The sequence below is a fragment of the Hydra viridissima genome, unplaced genomic scaffold (genome assembly GCF_058129835.1).
Source record: "Hydra viridissima isolate aposymbiotic clone 2 unplaced genomic scaffold, HvirCarnegie_v1 scaffold_16, whole genome shotgun sequence".
Lineage (NCBI taxonomy): Eukaryota > Metazoa > Cnidaria > Hydrozoa > Anthoathecata > Hydridae > Hydra > Hydra viridissima.
In genome coordinates this window covers 6,968,996-6,996,804 of record NW_028324315.1, presented here as the reverse complement: position 1 = coordinate 6,996,804, position 27,809 = coordinate 6,968,996, and the positions used below count along the sequence as shown (strand labels likewise).

At 30.6% G+C, this 27,809-nt stretch overlaps 2 protein-coding genes, 1 long non-coding RNA gene and 3 pseudogenes across 16 annotated transcripts in view; 2 read left to right on the top strand and 4 right to left on the bottom strand.

Moving 5' to 3' along the window:
• LOC149877800 (uncharacterized) overlaps positions 1–27,809 on the bottom strand; it is a 171,477-nt gene that overhangs the window by 17,363 nt on the left and 126,305 nt on the right. The gene's annotated exons all lie outside the window — the stretch shown is intronic.
• LOC149877808 (uncharacterized) lies at positions 7,204–9,714 on the top strand. Of its 6 annotated transcripts, none has more exons than XR_016448145.1 (4): positions 7,204–7,363; positions 7,538–7,792; positions 8,209–8,909; positions 9,610–9,714. It is a non-coding gene; the product is annotated as an uncharacterized LOC149877808 (long non-coding RNA). The 6 variants fall into 6 exon arrangements; XR_016448149.1 differs by lacking the exon at positions 9,610–9,714 and having other exon boundaries at positions 7,538–7,557; positions 7,660–7,716; positions 8,209–9,379; XR_016448146.1 differs by lacking the exon at positions 9,610–9,714 and having other exon boundaries at positions 7,538–7,557; positions 7,660–7,792; positions 8,209–9,379.
• LOC149877807 (uncharacterized) lies at positions 11,655–12,168 on the bottom strand (annotated as a pseudogene).
• Positions 18,574–23,465, bottom strand: LOC149877806 (uncharacterized; annotated as a pseudogene). Its single transcript, XR_016448051.1, has 7 exons — positions 23,030–23,465; positions 22,481–22,938; positions 21,709–21,713; positions 19,303–21,525; positions 19,169–19,259; positions 18,981–19,083; positions 18,574–18,871 (listed from the first exon to the last, which is right to left on the bottom strand). The product of XR_016448051.1 is annotated as an uncharacterized LOC149877806 (transcript).
• LOC145181285 (uncharacterized) overlaps positions 23,837–27,809 on the top strand; it is a 14,029-nt gene continuing 10,056 nt past the window's right edge. For 2 of the 7 annotated variants that reach the window (XM_090073916.1, XM_090073917.1), the window contains exon 1: positions 27,452–27,553. In XM_090073916.1, coding sequence (XP_089930042.1) covers positions 27,542–27,553 — 12 coding nt within the window. In that variant the 5' untranslated portion in view covers positions 27,452–27,541. Of the gene's footprint in view, positions 24,113–27,451; positions 27,554–27,809 lie in introns of those variants that run through there. The other 5 variants (XM_090073912.1, XM_090073911.1, XM_090073915.1 and 2 more) reach the window with 5 other exon arrangements.
• LOC149877805 (uncharacterized) lies at positions 25,137–27,397 on the bottom strand (annotated as a pseudogene).

Genomic DNA, 27,809 nt, shown 5'->3' with positions numbered 1-27,809 from the left:
CTTACTAAAATTAATAACTCATTTTCTCCCAACTTTTAAAATAGGAGATAGAATTAAATAATTCTAACCTCGCGCATAGTGATTTTCAAATCAAGAACGGTCTAAAGTTTATTAAAAAAAAAAAAAAACGATTTATATATTTAAACGGAGGTTGTTTTAATTTTTGACTTAAACAAATTAATAAGAAACTTGAATGGACATACCTTTTTTTATTAAGTTATAAGGTACTTCATTTTTTAAATATTTTCTTTTGTTAATTTAAAAAAAATAAAAGTAATTATTTCTTAGAGAACAAATTCCGGACTTCCCTTTTCAATTACACCCTGAGTAAAGTTTTAGTCAAATTCTATTGATATTTATCATCAGGAGGAGAAGACTGTAATTAACAACAAGCATATATTAAAATATATCAATGGACATCCCCAACTATTTTATACAAAGCTGTGTATCTTTTTAATTACTTGCATTTTAAAAAATATAAAAAGAAAGAAAGGGTTTTAAACATTAAAAATAAAATTTGGACTTCCCTCAGTACATACACCCTGTTTAGTGAGTATTTATTAAACATTTCTTAAACATAAAGTTTAGACAGTTTTTCAACAATTTTTTTTTGCTTCATATAAGAATAGGTCGTGTGTAATTGTTAAGCGTTGGTGCTGACTATGGTTATCATCATTTTCTTCTAAAAATAGATAGCGTGCGAAGCGATGATGTTTGATAATGGTTAGCATCATGTGCGATAAAATATCGGGCGATTGCTAAGCCGTCTTACCTCATATATGCGTTTGTGAATGAGGAAGGGGGGGGAGGGGGATGCTAAAATTTAACTTTTTTTTTTTTTTTTTTTGGGGGGGGGGGGGGTTAAAACTGCGACTTACCCAAAAAAATTCCTGTACACGCCCCTGGTTTAACTATTATTCTATGTACTTTCTCGTATGAGTTTTTTAATTTGAATTTAATGAAAATGCATTCACTTTAACAAAGTTTTTTAACGCTTACTTTTTAAAATCTTTAAAACTAAATTATGTAATATATTACAATTCTAAAACAGGAAAAACCACATAATACAGATTATGTATTTAAAAAAACGATGTTTTTTTAATCTTTTTAGGTTGCAGAAAACTTAGATAATATTGGTGAGAATGGGAATATATTTGTATTCTTAAAACAAACTATTGATCAGCTTCAACTTCATGAATCGCTTCAGTTAAAATTCATTTTCTCTATGTCCTATACAACAAACATTCACTTTTTTAAAGTGAATGTTTGTTGTTTCTTGTTACAAAATTATTAATTTAAATATTTTGAATACTTTTCAAAGTTACATTTTAAATATTTGTGTATAGTAAATTTTTGGGAGTCTGGTACATTAGTTGTATCATTTGATGCACTGTTTGGACTGGTAAGAAAATTTTTGTCTGGGAAAAGTCATTATGAACTAGTTCTTAAAAATCTTTATCTGATGGATCAATCAATTGTATATGAATTTGTTGTTAGTTATAACCAGGCTTGTGGAGCCGCAAGTTTTTTTCACGGCTCGGCTCCGGCTCCGGCTCCAAAGAAATGTCTGGCTCCCGGCTTGGCTCCGGCTCTATATTAAACTATTTTTCATCTTTGACCTAATAAGTTAAATTTAAATTTTGAATGAAAATTAAAAATATTTAGGCTTGTTTCCCAAGTTGCATAAAAACTACACCTATTAGTTTTTATCCAACCCTCATTTTTAAAATGTGAATCCATTACTACCTCATATTTATATTGTAAAAAATGGTTTTGGGCAAAAAGGAAAATAAAATATTCTATCAATATCAATTTTTTGCTTTATTATCATTGTATTTCAAACCCAAAATTAAATTTCAAACAAGTCAAATGTATTCGTTATTTGTCCTAACAAATACCAAATCATCTCAATAAGATCCAATGTCATATGGCTTCTTTGGTCTGGTGTCAGAAATTTGAGTGCTGAAAACACCCGCTCAACACTAACTTACGTCATTGAAAGCGCTGTGACAATTTCGCACGATGATTGTATAATCGAATCGAAAAACTCTTTTTCTTCCAGAGGTTTTTTGCACATCAAGGTTTCCTTTTTGTTTCAAAAGGTCGTGCGCTAGTTTAGGTAGACTTCGAAGTGCGCCTTTAAATTCTCTCTCCTCAATCCCAATGTTCTGAATAGATCCTTGATCAGATTGCTGACTCTTTTTTTTTTTCTTGCCTGCTCCATTCTCTTAAAAATTTTCTTTTTCGGAGACAAGCCTTTCATTTTCTCATCCAAACTCACGGTAGAAAAAGTTTCACAATCTCCCTCCAATTTATGAAAATCAAACTTTTGCTTATTAATCTTTTTTTGAACCAACCAGAGAGTGTTCTCAGCAACTATCTAAAATTTTTAAAAAGATAGCAAAATAAATTTGCTTTAAAAAACTCTAAAATAATAAATTTATTTTCAATTTCTAATCAAAGTAATCAAAAGTAAAATCTTTTGATCAAAGTTTAAAAAACGTTCTCACTAAATAAATGATCAGAAAAAATAAAAAACGTTCTCACTAAATAAATGATCAGAAAAAATACCTGTTGTTCTTCGTTTAGAAGACATTGATAGTGTAAGTCTGCAAATACCGCTGCACAGAATAAAGGATTACTCATTAGGATTGCTTCCCTAGTTTCCATAGAGTGTTTTATGGGTTTAGCAAAAACAGATTTCTTAAAATCACCCTCTTATTTTAACAGTTCCCAAACATAGACAAAGTGTCCTGGCGTGAGATCCTCAAACTGAAAGATTTGAATAGCAATAGCAGGTTTTTCAAGAATACTTTGTAATTCCTTTATTTGTTTCAACTGATATGGCTGCACTGCAAAACTCCCTTTTGGATATTTTCCTTCCAGCTCTTTAACAACATCACGTAATTCTAAGAGACGCTTAAGCATTTTAAATGTACTCGAGCATCTAGTTACATTTTCTATATTTGCCAACTATATTATAAAACATGTTTTATTCTTGAAATATAACAAATAAACATATTTATTAGTTTGTATAAAAAGTTTAGAAAATTACTTTAAAAGGTCTTGTAATTTTGCAAATATCTATAGCAATTGGAGCACGATAAGCTTTTGCAGCTTTACGAGTACGCTCAAGTATTACTTTGATTTCCGATTCTTTCATTGCATCGGTGACAGCAAGTTGAAGGGTGTGTGCACCACAACGTTGAAGATAAACAGTGTTCATACTTTTGGAGATTTTGTCAAAGTAACTATCATGCTGCTGTTCACAGAATTCAGAACCCTCAGTTTCACTACTTGCATCTTCAATAGTCTGTTCTTCTGTAATATCATATCCGCCTTCATCATGATCTTCACTACGTAGTGTTTCTATAATCTTGTTTATCTCAATTGTCTTGCCATAATCATTCACCATTTTAATAATGTTAGACCCATTGTCAGTACTAATTCCAAGGATTTGTTCTTTTCGGATGCCAAACTTATCAAGTATGTTTTCAAGTGCATTTTGAATATCTTCAGCTTTGTGTCTGGCATGTATGTCGATGACTACTAATGTTTTGATTAATATTTTGCCGCTAGAGAAAAATTGAGTATTGACTCCAAGAAAGCTTCGCCGATGTCTTGATGCTCCATCAAATTTTAGGAAAATTCGTTTTCCATTCAAATCGCTTCTCAAATCAGAACTCATTTATTCAGCTTAAGTCTGAATTTCCTGACGCATATTTTCACAACTGATCTTTATGCCAAATTTTTTTGCCAAATCTCGGGTCAAAATTTCTATTCCATCTCCGCTAAAAATATTAAACGAAGCTCCATTTTGAAGTACTAACATATTTAAAGCCTTCATTATTGTTATATTAACTTTGTTAAAAAAATTGTCAATTATCTTTTTTTTTTTCGGCCACCAAAAAATAGAGAATCTCCATTTCTTGACAAAGTAACTTCGGATACATTTATATTCCTTTTTTGTTCAGCTTTTTTCTTTTCTTGCTCCTGAACAATTTTATGATGAAGTACTCCGTGGGTCTTCTTAATATGACGTTTCATATTTGAGGTTGGTTTTTTTACTCGTTTTCCATCCATTAGCATTTTAATTTGCGCACCACAAATTTTTTTAGTTTCATTCTCCTCAACAAGAATCTGGCAAATATATGCTTTTTCTTTTTCACTGAAGGAAAAGAATTTCAATTCAACCTCGAACATATCTTCGTTTACAACCGCGGTGTTTTTAGTCACATCAGTCATGTTAAATGTATATTAACAACTTTTTAAACAAAATGCTAAAATGGAAAAATTAAACTTGAAAAATATAATCCTAATTCGGATTTATTCAGACCAACAACAAGATAAATCTGCAATTAAACTAATTGAACCTTTTAAATAAAAAGTTTTTAATTAATGTTGCTTTATTAGGTTTTAAAATAAGTTACCTTAACTACTAACCAGAAATGAGGATTATTTAAACAAAATATCGCGGAACATATTCTGATTAAAACTTTTGATTTATTAATTCTTCACTTAAATTGCAATATATAAATTTATGTTTACATGTATTTTAATAATAACAGTGTAAAGGTTTCGCGCCAGTTTTTTTTTTTACAAGTTTCAACTTTTTTAATTGGTTGCTATTTTTTAAAATTACTTATAAAACGTGCGTACATTAGAAAGAGTCATAGCGTACTTTATAACAGGCCTATTCACCGTACCGATGACATCATAAACTGGAGGCGAGTTTTTTTGAACAGAAAAAAATAAACACCTTGTTCTTTTTTTTTTTTTTTTTTTAATCAACAATACGCAATAAAATACAATATATTTTTATCAACAATACACAATAAAATACAATATATTTTTATTAACAATATGCAGTAAAATACAATATATGCAGTAATATATATAGTATTTCACTGCATAATGTTAATTTTATTATCAATTTATATATTTCAGGCACCACAAGAAAAGATTTTCTTTGTTGGCCTGTGTTATTAAATACTGAGTTTCAAAATTTAATAGTTTTTAAAATATATATTTGAAAGTATAACCCCATAGTTTCTGTTCATATTTAGCTGGTATGATTCAGAAATAAGCATCATTAGATTGCACAAAGAAAAAATACATGCATTATCAGCTACTTCACGAAGCATTATGCAGCAATATAATACCCATTGACATAACAAATCACCAGGCACTGATAATCCCCCACAATTGATTTTCTCAGTAAAATCTCTGGATTTCTCATATCAAAAATATGAGTCATCTGAATCTTTATCATTTCTGACAATATATCCGGCTATGTAAATCAGAATAATTTTGACATCTATAGATAATATTTTTTCTAATTCGCAAGTTATCAAATATCAAACACTTAAATTTGAATCAACTTCACACACAGGAAGCATTTTACATAAAAATTAGGGTCCACCAAACAAAGTTACTACCATAAAGCTTAAAGCAGTATTAGCAAGAACACTTGGGTTTTCAACTGCTTTTCCAAAAACTATTCTCCCATGGTACTGCTACATAGTCTTAACATAAACTTTATCTAATAAAAGAATATAACTTTTATGTCTAATATCTGTTAAACTTGAAAAACCTTTTTGTAGATAAATATCCTCATGAAAAATAATGACACACCAATGTGATTAAAAAACTGAAAATCAATACTTGATTCTGTTTTAGTATGAAATAGTATATCAACTCCATTAAAGTTGTAGTTTTCTATGTTTGTTTTCAGATCATTAAACGATTTTATAACATCTTTAAAATTGAACTCAGACAGTTCATCAGGTTGAAAATTTCTAGTTTCTGAATGAAGTCTTGAAGTAGTTCTGGGACAAGCAGATGACTTAGGAATAAAACTTGGTTTTACACACGTAAACATAGATGGAGGATCACTTGGTTTTTCTTTGCCATAATCTTTTGTTGAAACGTATCCAACAGGCCAATGTCTTTCACAAACAATATTGACTCTTGGTATAACAGCCAACTACTTTTTTCTTTCTTCTGGTGTTCGAGGAAGGTCAAAAGTTTTTTCTTTGGAGCTTTTATCATAATTTCCGTTGCAATTTGTGGCACAGAATTTAGGACCCATATTTATTATAAATATTATTGAACACTTAAAAATTTTGACTAAATAATTTAGCAAGACCTTTAACTCTTCACAAGTATCAAAATTTGGAAATACAAAATGTTCGCCTCCGGTTTTTGACGTCATCCGAACGGTGAATAGGCCTGTTGTAAAGTACGCCATGGAAAGAGTATAACAATTACAAATAACAACTTATAAACTTGCTCGTCGGAATTTTTTTTTAAAATAAGAATAATAACAATAATAAACGTAAAATGATACCTAAAACTAAAACAAAGTTTCTTGTTACCTGAAACGTTTTATGTTAAAAGATTTCACTTGTTTTGCTTCATTTTGCCCAATATTCTATTAATGCAGATTATATACCCATGTCTAAGTTTCAGATTATATACCCATGTCTACTATTACTACTACTACTACTACTACTACTACTACTACTACTACTACTACTACTACTACTACTACTACTACTACTACTACTACTACTACTACTACTACTACTACTACTACTACTACTACTACTACTACTACTACTACTACTACTACTACTACTACTACTACTACTACTACTACTACTACTACTACTACTACTACTACTACTACTACTACTACTACTACTACTACTACTACTACTACTACTACTACTACTACTACTACTACTACTACTACTACTACTACTACTACTACTACTACTACTACTACTACTACTACTACTACTACTACTACTACTACTACTACTACTACTACTACTACTACTACTACTACTACTACTACTACTACTACTACTACTACTACTACTACTACTACTACTACTACTACTACTACTACTACTACTACTACTACTACTACTACTACTACTACTACTACTACTACTACTACTACTACTACTACTACTACTACTACTACTACTACTACTACTACTACTACTACTACTACTACTACTACTACTACTACTACTACTAATACTACTACTAGTACTACTACTACTACATAATATTATAACTATGATTATTATTATCATAATAATAATAGTAATCTATAATATAATAGGTACAGAATTGCTTAATGTTTAATGTTTAATGTTTAACGTCGTTTCGTCATTAGTTACTAGGCTTTGAAAGAGCACGTTCTCAAAATGCACGCGGCCATTGGAGAAAGATCCATGAAGCGAGTTAAAACTTTTTTCCTTTTGGAATTTAATTATTAGTTAAGATATATTACATAAAGAATCATATTAAGATAAATAATCATCGCTAAGATCATATTATAATTGAAGTAAGTATATGAAATAGTTATATATACATTTTTATAAGATAAAGTAGAAAGGATTTAAATTTTTATTAGATAAAGTAGAAAGGATTTAAAGTAGAATGGATTTTTATTTTTTTAATCGTTTATATTTTGTTTGTTTTAGTTTTTTTTTTAGTAGTTTTATTTTTATTATTTTAGTTATCAGAAGGAAAATAGGGGTATGGATGTTATTTAAAGTTATACTGATGCTGTTTCCATAAAATTGTTATTTTTACTTTGAAATTTCTGTGATGCTATTAACTATTTTTGTTCATTTTTAGAAAATTTAGAAAAGAAAAATTAAGACTTTGTGCCAACACTGACAACGCATGTCACATGTATGTAAAGGTTAAATGTTGTTATGAAGATTACAGTTCTTATGAAGATTACAGTCTTATGTAAAGAGAATTGTTTGTAAATATATATTTTGTATCTTTTTAAATTTTCTTGTGTCATTTTTAGAATTTTTGTTTGCACACGTTTATTGTTTGCACACGTTTAGTGTTTGCATATATGCTTTTTTGATATGTATGTGTGTGTGGTAATAAGTGCTTTATAGTTGTTTTATCAATGTGTTTTTATAATAATGTAAAGTGCTTTTTTATTGTTTGTGTATGTGTTAATATGTGTTACATAATTGTTTTAAAAAGGGGTTTAAATATTTATATAAGGTATTTATTTATTTTAGTATAAATTTAACCTTATATACATATTTAAACACATTTATTGTGCTTGTAGTTTGTACATATGTTTATATTATGTTCTTTCCGTGTTTTTAAAGTGCTGTGACTTGGTAAACATCTACCTGAAAATCAATTATTGTATTTTAGAGAAGGAGCAGAACAAATGGCTTTAGATCGTGCAGCTCAACGTGATACGCACCTAACGGTGTAGTTTAAGTTAAATACTGAAAATGAAAGAGCACATTGCAATTCTTATGTAGACATTCCTTATCACTTTATATTTGATGATAAACATTGTAAATGGAAGGTTAGATAAAGGGGTGGTAATAAGGTGATAATAAGAATGTATAAAGTTAATCCAACTGGAGAATTGTTTTTTCTTAGACTGTTACTTTTGCAAGCAAAAGGAGCAACATCTTCGGAGGATGTGCATACTGTTAATGGTATTGTCCTTGAAACGTTTTGTGAAGCATGTGTTTTGAAATGTCTGTTGCAAGATGACACTGAATGGCAGAATACTCTTTCTGAGGCGGTTTTAACACATGCCAAAGAAAATTAGACAGTTGTTTTCAATTATTTTGACCTTTTGTGAACCTGACAATCCTTTACATCTCTGGAATACATACAAATTTTTTATGATGGAAGATTTCATTCACCACTCAATCCCACTTCTAATAGCTGAACAAGCTACTCTTCATCAAATAGAAAAGTTTCCATGTTTTCAATGTGATGTGATTTGGCATTATATTGAGCAAGATTGATAACCTTGCCAGCCACGCAATGTACTTATAGAAGAGTTGTGACTTGGCAGCATTTAGTGCCAGGCGGAGTTACTGCTTTGGAGCTAGGTTGTGTTGTCTAGCCTTTTTTAATTATTCTCAACAAAAAAAATATAATAATGTCTGTTAATGTGTAGCGTAATGTGTATGAGAGTATGCAACCTTGATCTTTAAATCTAGGGTGTTTTCATGTCCTAAATTTGAAGTAATTGAATAACTAATATTGAACATAAAAACAAATATACTTTTATGTATTTATATGTTTAGTAAAAAGATAGATATAGTTAACTTTAAAATGGTTTTCTAATTTTGCCTTTCATGTTTTAATTTGGTTTGTTATCTTCACTGGATTTTAGGATCAAGGATGTAAACATTCTATTGTTATGTGTTATTGTTGTGATGTTTTGTGTTGGTATTCATTTTTAACAATAGACACCTTCATGTTGGTGACTATTGTAAAAAATGAATAATAGGTTGTTTCATTATTGGTACTAACTGCTTTTATTTATTTACTGAAAGCCAAGACAACATGCTAAAAATGCAATTTATATCTTAAATTGGTTTTTTTATGTGTGTGTATATATAGTATTGTTAATCCTTTTGTACTTCGAAACAGATTTTATTGTTACATTTTCGATAAATGTTTATATTAACTACCATGTCAAAATGGGTTACTATAAATAGGTAAATCGATTTTCAGTTTTTATGTGTTGTTTTATTATTTTTTGTTGTAATTATAGTATCATAATTCCATTTTTTTTTTCTTTAGGATTTACGATTGACGCATTTATACAATTTATAAAAAGAAACCTGATTACCTCTTATTGTAAATTTTGGTCAGTTAAAATGATATAAATGTATGCAATTAGTTCAATTTTTTTAAAGTTTTCTCTATTTTAAGCCTAATAATTTGCTGTACTAATTTAGGGAATCTTTTTAAATGGGTGGTTAATATTGTAGTTTAGCGCATTTTTCAAAAATCGAGTTACTTAAACTTTATAAGATTTTAAACTAATTAGTTAGCTTAGTTTGCATTTGCAACACTTTTGAGGAAAGAAAAAATTTTTATATATGTTAAATTATTATAAATATTAAAAAGAAAAAATTCTTATACACGTAAATCATTGTTTTACATTTCATTATTCTGGTAAAAGGTCTTCATCAAAAACTTGACTACTCTTAATAAAAGTAACTATTCTCCTGACCACCATTAAGGCAAAAACGGGGAAGGGAGGTCCTTTATTAGTGTCAAAATATTTAAGAGAATTAATTTCGAGTAACAAAAGGAATTTTTAGTAAATGGTAGTAAATTACCGCTTACTAAAAGCTATTGAAACAGAGGACATATATATAAAAATGGTCAGATTAGTGCCATATATAGTTATGGTCAGTTACTTTTAATAAATTTATTTGGTGGTGTGCATTTAACGTTTTAAAGAAAATTTCCTGTTGTAAAGAAAAACGTATCAAGGGGATACCAAAAAATTAATAAATCATGTATAATTTACGTTCGCTTAATATTAATCCTACTAATTAAAGTTCATGTTATAAAAAATATAACAAGAATATAGCCTTATTTTTTCGTCAATTTAAAGCATGATAAAGTGTTATTTTGTGTTAGTAATTAAAAACATATTGTGTTGAACTTAGTATCGAGGAAAATGGTTCTGCCTTACACTGATATGATCTATGTCAGTTGTGAATTACTCAATGTTAAATAATTGGTAAATTGTTTTACCTCCGCATACTTTTCATTTTAATTTTACAGATGGTTCAATTTTTTTAATTTGAAGGGGTTTTTCTAAAAGGTTATTAGTTAAGGTTTCGCAACTTTAAATTGTGGAAAACAGCCGCTATAAATTAACAGACCGACCATAACCCGTATTACGGGTTGCTTATTGCTAGTAACTATAATTATTACTATTATTATCATTATTATTATCAGTATTATTATCATTATCATTATTATTCTCGTTATTATTATCATTATTATTATTATTACTATTACTATTATTATTATTATTATTATTAATATTATTATTATTATTTATATTATTATTATTATTATTATTATTATTATCATTATTATTATTATTATTATCATTATTATTATTATTATTATTATTTATATTATTATTGTTATTATTATTAATATTTTTATTGTTATTGTTATTATTATTATTATTATTATTTTTATTATTATTATTATTATTATTATTATTATTATTATTATTATTTATATTATTATTATTATTATTATTATTATTATTATTATTATTATTATTATTATTATTATTATTATTGTTATTATTATTATTATTATTATTTTTGTTATTATTATTATTATTATTATTTTTATTATTATTATTATTATTATTATTATTATTATTATTATTATTATTTATATTATTATTATTATTATTATTATTATTATTATTATTATTATTATTATTATTATTATTATTATTGTTATTATTATTATTATTATTATTTTTATTATTATTATTATTATTATTATTATTATTATTATTATTATTATTATTATTATTATTATTATTATTATTATTATTATTATTATTATTATTATTATTTAGATTATTATTATTATTATTATTATTATCATTATTATGATTGTTTTTATTATTATTGTTTTTGTTATTATCATATATTGATATATATGATAATAACAAAAACAATAATACATTGTTTAGTTAGAGATTTTTTTATTGTCTTTTTGAATAGTTTCAAAAATATTTTATGCAAATATTTTACCAATGTTTGTATTTTCTGCCCTCTTGTGTTCCATTTAAAAAGTCATTTTGAAAGTGAACTCAAGGAAATATCAAGAAGAGAAGAAGTTACTTGTTCCTTTATTTTTTTGGAAACTGTAGAAAGAAAAAAATGCTGTCAGCAAAATTTGTGCTGGTCTTAAAAGGTGAATGTTTGTGGGGTTTACCTTAAGCAATTTTACAGAAGCATGTTTGACATAGAATTAGTGTTAAACTTGTTCCCTTTTTCATACATTTATTTAGAAAATCTATTTCTTCCAATACTGCATATACTGCATAATATTGAGCAATCTCTAGAGATAGCTAAATTAGCATTTTTTCATTTTAGAGCAATTTTATCCGCGATACATTCATCAGCTTTACAGAGATTTAAGTTTTTCTTACAACCAGGGCACAATCCTGTAGGTTAGGCTAAGTATTTCAGTCTTAAAGAAAATTTGAACAAGAACTTCCGAACTTTTATTAACTAGAATGCATTTGTCGTACTTTTCAAGACAGCAGTAGCAAATGATGTTTTGAAAAAGTACATAATCTCGTTTAAATTAACACTTTCCATTCTCTTTGGAGAACTGAGGAGCCTTAGTATTTAACATATTATATATCTACGATGAAAGAAAAATTTAAAATATTTGATCAAAAATATAACCACCTTTTTTAACAAATGCTTTTTGACCAACTTAGAGAGAATTTAGAGCATTCTAATCATGTTTATGTATAAATACAAACCTAAAGACCTTAAGAAGTTGGTATATGAGCAGTTATTTCTTGACAAACTGCACCTTTCCTTCAATATATTTAGTTTTTTTAATATAAAAAAAAGACTTTTCGACAATTTTTTTTGTCAACTTTTTGAAAATGTGATTTTTATAAAGATGGAAATGAAGTGTCCAGATAACCCTCCTTTTTTTATTAACTTTTTTGTTGTACTCTGAGTGTAAACGTAAACTTTAAATTTCTAATCTGTGCAGCTTTTGACGGTATTTTTACAAAGAATAACAGACCCCTTAAATTAAAAAAGATGATAAAAAACCCAAAAATTATTTATTCAAGTATTTTACACAATAGAGCCTTTTTCCCCTTCTCTTGCAGAAATTTTGTTCGGAAAACTATTGCTTTTACAAAGTATACCACAAAATTTATTTAAACTAATGGAAATTTTACTTATGGATATTATAAATAAATATTTTAATGCGTTTTATGAAAAAAAAAAATAACGAAAATAAATCTCATCAGATTTTAAGTAATGTAGATGCTTGCTTCATAAGAGTGTATTGCATGTATTAAAAAAACGGTTATAAAAAATTGTAGAAAAAACTAACAACTTTTAGATATATTTATCAAATTTTTCTAGGGAAGAAGGGGAAGCATTAGAACAGGGTGAGCATTGGTGCACAGGAAAATAATTAGCTTTTTTAAATCAATTTTAAATTTTGAATGCAGATACAAAATATTGTTTATAATCACTTCTTCTACAGAAAATATTTTATGTTTTAAGCATTTGTTACCTGTAAATTTACCTTTTGTTTATTTTTTATCACGTTTAACTGTATGGTAAAGTTATTACTTTTTTGAATGTTTATTAATGTTTAAAAAAGAAAAAAAATTTAAAAATGAAAAGTTTTTTGTTACATAAAAAAAAAATTCACTTTGAAGTACCCACTGGTAATGGATGAGGATTGGTACATTTTAATCGGAAAGCAAATCTTAATCAGATAATAATTTTGCTGGAGCACACTGGATTAATAGATTCATGAGAAGGCACCTACCACTTGGTTTACACAAACCTGAAAACGCAAACCGATCATGAGCAACATGCCTCAATCAGGTTGATGCATCTAAATTTTTTGTAAACTATGAACAAGCATTGCGAAAACATAAAATTCTACCCGCGTTTTTTATAGAGATAAAACCGCGTTTTTTAAATAATGATGAAACCGCGTTTTTAATATAGATAAAACTGCGTTTTTAATATAGATGAAACCGCGTTTTTTACATTGATGAAACGGGAGTATTAACTGTAATGCAAACTCCTCAATTGTTCCTCGCTTGCTCCTAAAAGAATAAAACTTCTCAATTGCTCCTAAGGGGACAAAACAGTTAATAAAAGCTGTATCTGCAGAACAATGAAAAATGATCATATTTTGTGCCATAGTTGGAGCAACTAACAGCACATTCCCACCAGCTTTTATAATTCCTTGAGTTCGCTTTAAAAAACAATTTTTAAATGGAGCACCAGAGAGTGGATTAGGATTAGCAAGACCTTCTGGGGGGTTTTTTACAATGTGAAATAACTTCTTGTGTGCGTTTTTTTCTTTTTCATGTTTACATTTTTTTGATATGTTTATAAAATATTTGGTTGGTTTTTAAAATATGTTTTAATTTTCATTAAAGTTGCACGTTTTTGTTTTGATGAAACTTTTTAAGGTTTTAATGTAAACACGTTGTGTACCAATGCTCCCAAAAATGGGTACTAATGCTCCACATTTAAGGAAGTATTAGTACAAAAAAAAAATGTTTAGAAAATTCAAAAGCATTGTACTTAACCATTAATATATTAGAATATAAATAATAACAAATTATATTAAAATGTTGGAAACACATTTATAAACAGCGAAAAATTTTGTCACTGTTGAGACGTTTGACAATGCTTTTACGGCGGACGGTTCTTGATGCGTTGGTGTCGTGCGATTTAAGTGACTCGAGAGTCCAGAGGAATTATTATTCGTCCCCTGCAATTGGCGTTGTGCGTTGCATGGGCTTGCCAGAATGCATTTAGCAGCAAGAGATTGAACAGATTCTCTTTTCTTGTGTGGTTCAGGTCGATTGTTCTTCGTTGGTGTGAGCTTCGTGTTAATACCGCACCGAGACGTAGTCCCTGTTCCCTATTAGAATTGTCACTGACGGGCAAACTGAATGAGCGCAGAGAGCTGCACAAACGTTTGCGGTTGCGACGACTCTGCTGTTAAACACATTGGTTTACGAACGAATACGCCAAAACGAAGAGGCGCTCATCCGCTTTCATTGTTTAGTCCGCTATTTGTCAAAGAGCGACAGCTTCGCCGCACGCTCTTGACGATAGTTACCAGGTTGATCCTGCCAGTAGTCATATGTTTGTCTCAAAGATTAAGCCATGCATGTCCTAGTATAAACTTTTGTACTGTGAAACTGCAAATGGCTCATTAAATCAGTTATCGTTTATTTGATTGTACTTTACTACATGGATACCTGTGGTAATTCTAGAGCTAATACATGTGAAAAATTCCGACTTCACGGATGGGATGTATTTATTTGCATTTGGGGGAACTATGGCAACTGATGGAAGGGCAACTTTTGGTCAATTCTGGGGTCAGTCACACCAGTTTTTGGCAGCTAAAGTTTTGTGAGAGGAAAGTGTTCGCCTCACGAATATACTGTAGTAAATCCACGCATATCCGTAGCGCAACTAGTTACTTAGGCAACTACGGCTAATGCATAGTAGGACTCCAGGGTTAAGGATAATAAAAATCTTACCCAAAAGTAAGCTGTTGGGCTAACAACCCATTAGTGCTGATGGACATTTTGACTCGTTGCAGCAGCTAAAAAAGGGAGTGACATGCACACTATCGGAAGGGGGGGAGCAACAGTAAAAAAAAAAACAGGAGTAGTTGGCGGATCAGAGGGAAAGTCTGATTATAGCAAAATAACGTGAATATTGAATAAAAGCAAAGCACCTGATCAAATTGCACTTTGAATAATCTTATCTTTTTCCTTTTTTTTTTTCAGTTCAGTGTTTGAACCTTTCTTCAATATTTCTTAATATTAAAAAGCATTTATAACACATTTTTTTCAAGATGCATATTTGGGTGGTCCTTATCGCTTCGGATAGAAAAACAAAATTCTATTCTAACAATATGTTTTGTCAAAAGAACACTATCATTATCTAGACTTTCTCCACATGCTCTGCATTATGCTTTTTAGTTTTGTTTCATGATTCTAAGTCATTTTTACGTGTTTTTTTGTTGCTAAAATATAAGATTAGATGTACAAAAATTTTAAACTTAAAAAAGCAACCGGACTCTAAATTTTTTTTTTTATAAAGTTAAAACCATCTTTTTTTTAAATATATATATATAAAGCTTTAAAGCAAAAAAATTCTAATAAATGCTTAACTATTATGTTTTAGTAGTAAGGATGACCATAAAATAATTTCCAACTTTCCTGCGTATTTTATCACATAAGTATTAATAAATTTAAGTATTTCAAATAAAATGTGTTTTCTTTGGCCACACATTTTATCGGTTTATAAATTTCATTCTGGTATATTTATCTTCAAAGCAATTATTTGGCCTTTTTTTTATTAGGTTACGGTAAAAGACCATTACAAAAAAAAAATCAAAATTACGATGTTGTTGTTGGATTTGGAGGAAGAGGCAGATGACGAATAACATTTTTTTTTATAGTTTATAATTAAAAAAATTTAATGACAATTTCAATAAAAGTGTAAGTGTGCTATATATGTATATAACCTTCTCTAACAGTACGTTAATAACGAATGAGTTTCTAAAAAGAATTTTAAAGTAGTTATCGTCAAAATCGTCAGTTTCAAAAACTCACGTTGTTTATTAATTTGAAGTTTAATTGTTTAAGCATATTTCGATTTTAATACTTAGGAAAGTAAGTATTGAAGTCGAAATATGTTTATACAATTAAAATTCAAAAAAAAAATTGCACCCATAGAGTGGGATTTAGAGCTAACTAGCTTTTGTTTTAAAACATACCTTGCAGTATCTTTTGCAAACCATGGTCTAGCATTATTTGTTTTTCAAAAATATATATTAGCAATATTTGCATCACTACCATTTATAATTTGATTTCAAAAGTCAATAAGAGTTGTTCTTCTCCTCATTTTCTTCTGCAAATGTGCACATCAGAAGCATGTTAGTGACTACTTTAGAGTTTTTTCCTTTAGCTATTTTTACTGGAAAAAAAATAAAATAGATAGGATAGTAAGAGATGGACAGAAAAAGAGGAACACCGAGTTTTAAAGAGAAGTAAAAGAGAGTTTTTTAAAAAGTTTTTAAGAAGAACTTTAAAGAGAGAGAACTTTTGTAATTGAAAAATATTTGGATAAACAAGTTTTATGAGTGAACAAAAGATAAAAAGAAGAAGAAACTTTTGGTTATGAAAAGAAGTAAGGCATTAAACAAAAGTCAGAAGAAATGTTGCTTAAAGAAAAATAACCAGAAGTTTTAAATAAAGAAGATATACTCGTAAAAGAAGAATAAAAAAAAAGAGAAGTAATTGATAAAAAGCAGTATCAAACACTACATGTAGAGTAAGAGAGTATTATTTGTATTTTATAAACATAATTGATAAAGAGTGCTGACCACTACACACGAATAGGACGTTTATTGAGTTTATTGTATAATAGTATTGAGTTATATGGTATACTGTATAATACTAAGGACGGTGAACACAACACTAATCCTTTAACAACTAAACCTTGCCCATTCCTAATCAAGCTTTTCCCATAATCGCTGTATCCTAACCAAGTAATCTTTACACCAACCTCGGATCCCAACCTTCCGCAAGGCTCATTTCACAAAACCCTTGGCCCAAATCTTCCCTAAATCTTAGTCCTTACTATCACATACAACAGCAAATGTTAAAACATTTAAGTATTAAAACAGCCGCCCTCACATAATAAACAAAAGTAAATCAAATGTTAAAGTAGAATTATCTGAAGATAAAAGTTTATTGATATTTAACTTTTGCCCTACTGTTTAATACTTTGATCATAACAAAATCAAATCTTCAATTTTTCTTTGCCTCTACGGAGAATAAAGATCCCTTGTCTAAGTTAAGCAAAACCAATACAAGACTGTGAGTGCATTTAGGTTTGCTGCCAACAGCCACTGACAGTCACGTTAAGACTCAAAACAGGGATTAAGGCTAAAGTTAGAAGAACTTGGAGCAAGGCGAACATGAAATAAGGAGCAAGGATGAAGTTAGAAGCTGAGAAACATTTTCTCTACTTTATGAAAAATCAAAAATAGTTTTGATTAAACTCAAACTGAAGGTTGCTTATTTCAATAAATAAAAAATACTGCAACATTTTCCCCAAAAAACATAGCTTTGGTTTTTTTTCAAAAGTTTAAGGCTAATTTATCAGATAACAGTGCACTTACTAAAATAATGTTGCTCCGTATAAACTCCACTTTTGCTTAATGCCCCCATTTTTTAATTCAAGTATGTGAAAGATTTCCGTTCCACTGTAAAATTATTTAATATGTATGTGCTGTAACTTAGTATTTGAGTTTTTGCCACATCTGTTATCTTCATTTTAGTTAAATTTGTGGTTGTTGTTTAACGTTGATTTATTCTTATGTTGCGTTTACTTATTTGATAACACGCCCAGTATATTATCACCGGTTTCTCAAATACGGTTACAGAACCAAGTTTATGAGATTAAATGTAACGGTTGACTGGTTCAAAAGATATAGGGCTTGTTAAACCTATTGTGATGGGCCTACGGGTTCTGTTACAAGGAAATACCGACACTGGTAACAAAAAACATAACTTTTCAACAGTTATGATTGTGGCTCAGTAAGTGTGATGAAAAACTAAATTTCTTTACCGTACCGTTATCGTTAACTGACCTGTTATTCGCAGCGTTTTATCAATTGCAATCGCTCAACTAACCAAAAGTTTAGACGTGAGTTATTTTAAGTCTTGCAATTTAAACATAGTTTGCCTTAACACAAGAAACTAGGGTTGACTAAAGATTCTTTTTTTTTCGGAATTGGAGAACCTTTAACGTTTGAAATCGTTTTATTTTATTCATGACAAACAACCGTTACTTAATGCTAATTAAAGTGTTTATATATATAAATACTTTTTTACCAAAACTTGTACCAAGCATCTTTCTTACCGTCTTTGATTACATATTGTTTTTCGGAAGCAACGACCTCTCTGTATTCCGCTACGTATCGACGAGTGCTATTAACGGCTTATAACGTGTCCACGAGAATCTTTCCGGAATGTTTTAACTTGCAGAGCTCCTCTATCAACTTCTGATATCAACAAAACCGAAGTGCTCATGTGCCCCTTCTCCATTTCTTTATTCAAAATCTCAATCTCGAATTTGTAGGACTGAATTAAATGATTCATGTAGACCAGGAGTGCATCGTTGTAAGGAGTAATTGCATTGCACTTGAGAAAACACGCAAATTTGACGCTAGACTTTTCAATCACTTTTAGTTTCTAGGATTTAATAACAGAACTTAAAAAGCAAATAACACAGTTATGATTCGCAAGATTATTGACGAGATTCTATCAATGAGTTAAAAAGCAATTTTATTTAAACTTGCACCTGTTTGAGTTCTTCAATTTCCTTATTATTTGCATCAATCATCTTTTCTTTAATCTCGGCTGCTGATAGGGTACTCTCCAGAAGTTTTTTTAACGTTTTCATTCACTACTTGCTTCTTTACTACTTTAGAATCGTAATAAATGTGCATGTGCTCTTGGTAGCTGTGTCCGCAATTCCTGCGATTGCACTTTCCATTGGTTATACATTCACAATCCAATTGTTTTTCATCTCCAACAGTATCGTGACTTACACCCGTTAAGTTACAAGGATTATGACAGACTGTGACATATTCAATTTGCTTAAAATCCTTTGATCTTCTTGCAGTTAATATTAGTGCAAGCAATTTTTGGATAGTTAATGGGAAATACCTCCAGTTCTTCCTTTTCATAAGTTTTTTGTTTCTCCAGGTCTACTATGTTGGCCTTTGTCGTCATGATTTCTTGACTGTGTGCAATATTGATTGCAATGTTGATTGGAATGTTCTTGCTAATTTCAGCCATAGGACAAGTTAGTTTCTGAATAACTTCTCGAGCGCTGTTCAGACTAAGAGTACTATTGATTAAGTGAGGTGTCAATTTGGAAATGTGCTTCAACATTCTCTGAGTCTCGCTAATTGATTTCCCAACTCTTGGCAAAGTTTTCTCTCTCTTCATCTGGAAATTTAATAGGGTGATCTTTGTTTTTAATAGCTGCCAGAAATCGATACGCTTCGCTGTCATAGCTATAGACAGTGTGACTGGATATCGGGATTTCAACGGCTTTGTTTGAATCTAATAGTCTGAAGAACGGGCATTGTGTCTCCAGGTCGATAAAACGTTCCACGAGAATTCGTAAAGCAAAACATAATATTTTTGCTTGCATCGCGATGAAGGTAGGTCAAAAGCTCTTTGATGCAGAATTCAAACATAACTGTCAGACGGCTATTGTTTGGTTTCAATAGAATGCAAACTCCGTGTAGCTCGTCAAGGTAAGATAGAGTTCCTAGTATGTTTTCAAAGTTCTTTTTATCTTGTTCAATTCCACGGGTATCTCCAACGCCAGGAGTGTCAATAAGTCGAATTACCATGTCATCTATCATAAAAGAATAAACCTTGGTCACCTGCGTGGCTGATTGTCCGGTTTTCTGAACTTCATTTTGATCATCACCAGTGGAAACCGTAATATTATTAAAGTACTCGTCGCAGATGGTGAATTTGGAAGGTACAAGACTACAAAGCTCGTTCTCCTCAGCAGTGTTTTATATTTCAGGTAATTTTGAAATCCATTTATCCATGTGGATTTCCCAACACCAGTTTCTCCAAGAATTAAGATGTTCATTTCCTTGCGAGGTCTAAGTCGAGACAAAACTTCCTTTAGAACCTTTTTGTCATCATAAACATCATAACCTGGTCCGTGATTTGCGTCTGTGCACTTGAATTCATATGAATCTGAAGGGCCATACCCGCAAGAGCAGTAGAACTTCTTATCAAACCTGAAATCAATGTTCTCTTTGCATATAGGACAAACCCATTCAAAGTCAACATATTGCTTGCAGTTCGTTCCAGAACAAGGTATGACAAGATTAACTCTCTTGTTTGGCTTTGAAGTAGACTTAATTATCGCCAAAGTGCATCTTGCTATCGCGGTGAATTGTAGCGCTTTGTTTTCTTCAAGTAAATTCTCAATGAGAACTTTACCATCTTTCAAGACCTGAATTGAAATTCCAATTTTTGGCCAAAGGTATGGATGAATATCACAATCAGCTGCAAAGAACTTGTTGCCGACCAAATTTTTTTTTATTTCTTGAAAGAAGACAAGTCTGTTGGCATTCCACATATCTTTTTTGGATGTTTTGGCATCATCCTTGAAATATAGCACGAATGTTTTGCAATTAAAATCTTTCAGAATTTCCTCATCAAAAGATGTCCCGTAGCCAATGTACTTAGCGCCATGAAATATTAATGACTTTGCAAATAATATTTTTTCAGTAATGTGGCTCCAAGAATTAAACTGAGCAACTAGCTTGTCAGGTGAACTTTCTTCAGATTTGGACTGTGCGATTAGATTTTCAAGGTCAGATGCGTCTGCTTTTCCTGATCTCACCGCTGTTAATTTTGAAGTCAGATTAGACCGAAACTTCGTTTCTTGGATTTCAAATTTTTCTTTAACTTCAGCAACTTTTCCCACGTCAGCAGAATCGATGCAAAACCGATGGCTTGTTGTGTCTTCGTGAAGTGAACTTTTTACTACTCTGGTAGACTTCTTCTTGTCGTTTAAGTAATGACCAGAACCCTGAAGTGTGAGGAGACCTGCCAAGACGCTTACTTGAAGCTCAGCTTTGACGTCGAGCTTGGAGAACTTCTCGCTGTATGAGTCAGAATGAATGAATTGAATATCAGAGAAGTGATTGTCTAGTAGAGTCAACGTTTCTTCGGGTATTTTTCTGTTAAAAATCGAAATTTTTAGAAAGTTGTCGGTTCTCGCATCGTATAGATCAACCAAAGACGCAACGTTGCCCAGTGCTGCTTGCGATAGTTTCTTGCAATCTATGTTACACGTTAAAAGTCTAAGTTAAACATTATTTTGGTAACTCAAGAAAGTTACAGGTAACATGCAACAGAAGTGTCTATATTTGTCCTCGGTTATACAATCTCAGTATAACCGAGGACAAAGTCATTAATTTTAGCTAATTTTAATCTCAAATGAAAGCTTTGTTGTTTTAGATATAGATAACAATTCCCTTTCTTACATTACCTAACAGTTTTAAAACTTTGGAGAAAACAACCCTTTTCTATACCACTTTGAACTTTATACAACTATTTGCTTTCAGTTCAAATGCAAATGTAAACTAGTAATGCTTTTATTCAATTAAGTGTTTGTTAACAAGAACTTTATGATCAGGGTTAGGGTTTGGAATACCGGACCAAAAATCAAATACCGGTATTTCGGTATTGAAAATTTATAATCCCAGTATTCCGGTATTAAATCGGTATTATTAGATTTCCTTTAATAATACAAATGAATGAATAATATAATTAAAAAATGGTTTGGCAATTAAAAAAAGCTATATTAACTTATTTAAAGAATAAAAAAAAGAAAAACAAAATTCAGTAAAATGTTAGTTATATATTAATCATAAGAAAAGGAAAACACAAATTTTTAAGGTTCTACTTTTTCTGCAGTTGGTTGTTGATATAAGATCTCAGAAAACATAGGTTGTTAAGCGAATTATCTCCCATCCTTGACCGAATTCTGGTGCAGATTAAGCCAGCTACCGAAAAAGCTCTCTCTGATTCTACACTGGTTGGTTGAATACTTAGCAAATAGTTATATATTAAAGTTAAGTATTTTCCCCTTATGCCATTTGTCTCAAAAAATTACATTTCTTTTTTTATTGAGCGTGTGAGATCTTTTTTATTTCGGTCGATTCCACTCTCAGGTAATCTGGTGCAAATTTTTTTTGATATTGCTATCTCCAACTTTTCTTTTAAAGTCATAGAAATTTCATTTCTTTGATCAACTTCATCATCATCGACATTGAATATTATATTTGTGTCTATTATATTGTTGGCTGAAGTAGATGTTATTGCTAAAGGTGCAGCTTCATAATGCAAGTTGGCCACACCCAGACGTTGTATCTGTGAAACGATAACTTTTGCGATTGCAGCTTTGGTAATGATTGGAAATAATTCATAATCTCTATCGGTTTCATCATCGCTCGGATTTTCATTGGAGTCTGCATTGTGTAAATATTGCAAAACACTTGAGATTTCTGTTCGTCTTTCAAGAATACGTACTTTTAAAGCTGCTTTCAATTCATAACTTAATGAACATGGATGGCCAGTTTTTGATTTCATCATAAATTGAATAGCAGCATCTGCAGATAATAAAGTTGCATCTTGTCGGCAGATTGCTTCAACTGTAAGCTTAATAGGAAGTAAAACTGAAAGGATATTTGACAACATTTCAAACTCTGCATCTGAAAAAAAAATAGGTGATTTTAAATCTATTAGACTTTTTTTGATGCAATTTTTTAATTTGACATAAACGTTCTATCATAGACACCAAACTATTCCATCGTGTTTTTGAGTCTAAAACCAGAGACAATTCTTTCCCGAACTCTTCTTTTACATATTTTTGTAGGACTTTGTCATTTTTTGTAGGCGAAGAACGAAATATTTTGACCACTTTTCGAACTTTTTGAATTAATGGTAACGTTTGCTGATGTACCAGAAAAGAAGAATTATCATCATCGTTTTCAGTGGAGGTTATGAGTAAACCATTTTCATTTTCATAATCTTCATCAACTAATTCGTCATCATCTGTGGAACTCTGCTCTTTTTCAAATCTGGGTGTAGGAACTGATGTAATGTTGGCATCTTCTTCATTATACAGACTATCCTCATTATTAGGTTTTTTATAGAGTATGCCGATAACAGCCAGCTGAATTCCATGCGCTAAACATAGCTGCTGATGTGCTTCGAATAACCTGCCTACCTTTGTCATAACTGCAGCGCCATCAGTGGTAATACCTACAATATTCTTGATCGAAAGCTTAAAATCACTTAACCTATCGTTGACAAGCTCAACACATTTTTCTGCGGGAATTGTTCCAAAAGCACGAATTAATCCTAGATTCCAAAATTCTTTGTCAGAGTGGACATTAATATTTATGTAACGTCTATTTCTTATCGATGTCCATTCATCGAAAGTTAGAGAAAATCTGTTTCCATTAGCAATTCTGCTAGATAATTCTTTAATTACTTCCCCAGTAAACACGCTTTAGTTGGTCCAACTGACGGGCCAGTATTGGCTATAGTTGGCTAACTGTTGGCATTTCGTGCCAACCATTAACCAACTGTGTACCGCGTGTTTTTGAATCGTTAAAGTTTCCCGGAAGTTTTATAAATGTATTTTAATAATTAGTCGCATGGTCTAAGTGAATATATTTACTAAATGAATATATTCACTTAGACCATGCAACTAATATTTAAAAGTATTCAAATAGATTCATTCAATAATTAAAACTATTCAATAGAGTTAGTTTAGTTTGAAGCTATTTATCATTTTTTTCTTTCAAACGCTTTTTTTACCCTTTAATTAAACTTTTAAACTCAAACTCTCCTACACCTCTTAATATAACCGTTACGCTGGTAAGTACAAATATTTTACATTTATAATTTTTGACATTGGTTGAGTTTTTAATTTATTTTTATGATGACACCATTGTTGTATTTGTATTAGACATTTTAGCTCTATTTTAACTATTATTAAAAGTTAAAATACAGCTAAAATGTATATGTGCGTGTATAGTAGTATGTTTACGTGTGTATTTCTGTATGTATATTTATGTATGTATGCATGTATGTATGTATGTATGTATGTATGTATGTATGTATGTATGTATGTATGTATGTATGTATGTATGTATGTATGTATGTATGTATGTATGTATGTATGTATGTATGTATGTATGTATGTATGTATGTATGTATGTATGTATGTATGTATGTATGTATGTATGTATGTATGTATGTATGTATGTATGTATGTATGTATGTATGTATGTATGTATGTATGTATGTATGTATGTATGTATGTATGTATGTATGTATGTATGTATGTATGTATGTATGTATGTATGTATGTATGTATGTATGTATGTATGTATGTATGTATGTATGTATGTATGTATGTATGTATGTATGTATGTATGTATGTATGTATGTATGTATGTATGTATGTATGTATGTATGTATGTATGTATGTATGTATGTATGTATGTATGTATGTATGTAGGGGAGGTAGGGGAGCATTGGGCACTTTTTTACATAAACGCTGATAAAACTGTTTTTTTTTATCATAATCAAAATTTTATTTCAAATATATCTGGCACACATATTTGGCAGTAAATAATGCTAAGAAGAGTTTTAGTAATATAATTAGTCGCAAAGTTACAAAAGGTTTTTGAACACAAGTCCAAAGTGCCCAAACCTCCCGGTGGTTGGGAGGTTTGGGCACCCCTGAGGGGAGGTTTGGGCACTGTATTTAATATGCACAATATTGTTTTAATATACTGCTATGATTAAGTGTTATATAGCATTGATATAAAAAATTATAATACAAACATTTTTTCTTATCAGAGACTTTACAAAAAATTAAACAATGTCACTTGGGATCAATACTGCACGATGTTGGGCTTAATAAGACTTATTTTAAATTTGGTATGACCCAAAGAGGCTTATCAAATTTATATTTTAGGCTTATCCATGTTGTTGGTGTAGGCAATTTTGTTTTTATATCCTCCAGGGACGCTGGCTACGTCCTCGATGTCAGGAAACATAAACGTATTTCTTATCTTACTTGCTCTCATAAATTTGACAGTTGCCATGGAGTGATTAACCTCTTCGATTATTCCAACATAATGATAAACAGTTTTTTGGTGTTAAATTTAACCAACACAAAGTTATTGACCAGGAAATTTCTATCCATAACAATCACATCGTCTACATCAAAATCTTCTTCCGATGAATCGATTTCAACAAGGGCTTTGTCAGAAACGGAAACATTTTCTATTTCATCATCACTGCTAATCTTCCTGCTTTTCTCGTTTTTAGAGCATTTTTGATTTTTGTTGAGCTCTTTGATCTTATTTTTTCTTTGTCTTTCTTTTTCTTCCATTTCAATGAGTCTTTTCTCGGGTGTGTCTGTCAATATTCTAGTTTTTCCTTTCTTCCGTTTCATGCCATCCAATATCCTGGGGCCGGCATTCGGGTATGGCCTTACTAAATCAGGTGTTACATAGATAGCGCCCCTAGTCTGGCTTTTAGATAGAGATTCCATTTGAGATGGCCCAGTGACTTCCATATTTGAACTTGTACGATCCTCTAGACTCAGATTTTCTTATGTTGAAGGCTGTTCCATGATAGGTTGGTCGGAAATCAATTTTTCTGTAGCAATATTATTCTCTTCCGGCAAGCAGCGATCAGTTATAGAAGAACAAACAAAATCTTCATTAGAAAAAATGTTTGAATTGAATGGCCAAATGCCAGGTTTTTCAAATCCCTTTTGAATATTTTGCAACTTGAATGCAAGTGGAATGGCTTTTGCTGCTAATTTTGGGATTTCATAAATTGTTAAAGTTTTGCCAGGATTGCTTACCATCCAATCTGTTACAACAGTGTTATAATAAGTTTTAAGTGGTCCATAGACAGTCAGGTCTAGGGATTGCAGTTTTTGGCTGCAGTGCGGTGGGAAAGTCATTAAAACAATCCCTGATTCTTTGCAAAAATCGAGAACTGGTACTGAAATATGGCTCTCGTGATTGTCCAGCAGCAATAGAACTGGCGAGGAAGGCGTTGGTTTTGCGTGTTTTGCAAAATGGTGTACATATTTAAAAAAACATGGTGCTGTCATCCACCCTGAAAGATATGCCGCTCCATCTGAAGCAACAGGTGCATCATTTAGCATATATGTTTTGAAATTAACCCGTGGGAATATGAAAAAGGGTGGTATTGAGTTACCCAATCCATTAATAACAGAGCAAACCGTTGCAAGTGTCCCTCTTTCAGCTGACGTTACTTGCCCAACTTGCTTGGTGCCTCTGAGAGCAATCACTTTTTGGGTTCGTTGTACTGTTGATAATCCAGTTTCGTCTATATTGTAAATAGACTCAGGGCCGAAGCGATCCCGTTCATATACAGTTTTAAGATTTTCAAAAAAATCCCCGACATTTTTCTTATTGAAACTTTTGGCACGTGAGAGACTGGTAGCTTCTGGTGTCCTTATTGAAAGCTGAGGTTGTCTTTTAAAAAATCCTTTAAGCCAATCTTTGGATGCAAGTTTCTTCTCTGTCCAGTTGTCTGGTATTTTTTTTATTAATGGCAGTAGCGTATTCGTAAACCAATTCGCGTGCCTTCAGTTTTGACATTCCATGATTTAGTTTAAACAATGTTACAAGATATTCTGAAATTTTTTCTTCTTCATCTTTCGTGAATATTTGGGATGATACAAATTTAGAAATATCTTTCACAACGCCACCTTGCTTTATGTGTCTTTGAAGGTTAGACCTGGGTATATCATATTTAATCGCAGTAGTTTTAATTTTTCCTCCTTTAGAAACCTCTTCCAATGCGCGCAAAATAACATCTTTAGGGATTTCACATCGTTTATTTTTCTTTTTAAATTAAAACGGGATTGTCCTGATAAGAAATGATTAACCATTCAATCCAATGGGCATAGCAAAAAAGCACAAACGTATGACACCAAAACACGCTAAAAAAAGAGGGAGCATTGGGCATGTCCAAACCTCCCTCCTACATGCGTGCCCAATGCTCCCCACAACCTCACTTTTCAAATAACTTTGAATAAGTTTATTTTTATCAAATGTTGAATCATAATTGCCAGGTAAATATAATGTTCATTAAACGCAAAAGAAGAAGTTAACACAGATACTTACACTTTCTTGCAGATTTGTTTGTTATCTTTCTTCAAATCACAAACAAGATATTTACTTTTGTACGCAACAAACCGTTAAGCGCAAGTAACTTGACAACCAAGTGAAATGACAGCTGACACTTTTAATGAGCGGTGTTGTAAGTTATAAAACTATATTGCTATGGTAGAAAACAAAAAATATCTATAATAGATTGTGAGAAATGAGGGGGTGCCCAAACCTCCCGACTGCCCAATGCTCCCCTACCTCCCCTATGTATGTATGTATGTATGTATGTATGTATGTATGTATGTATGTATGTATGTATGTATGTATGTATGTATGTATGTATGTATGTATGTATGTATGTATGTATGTATGTATGTATGTATGTATGTATGTATGTATGTATGTAT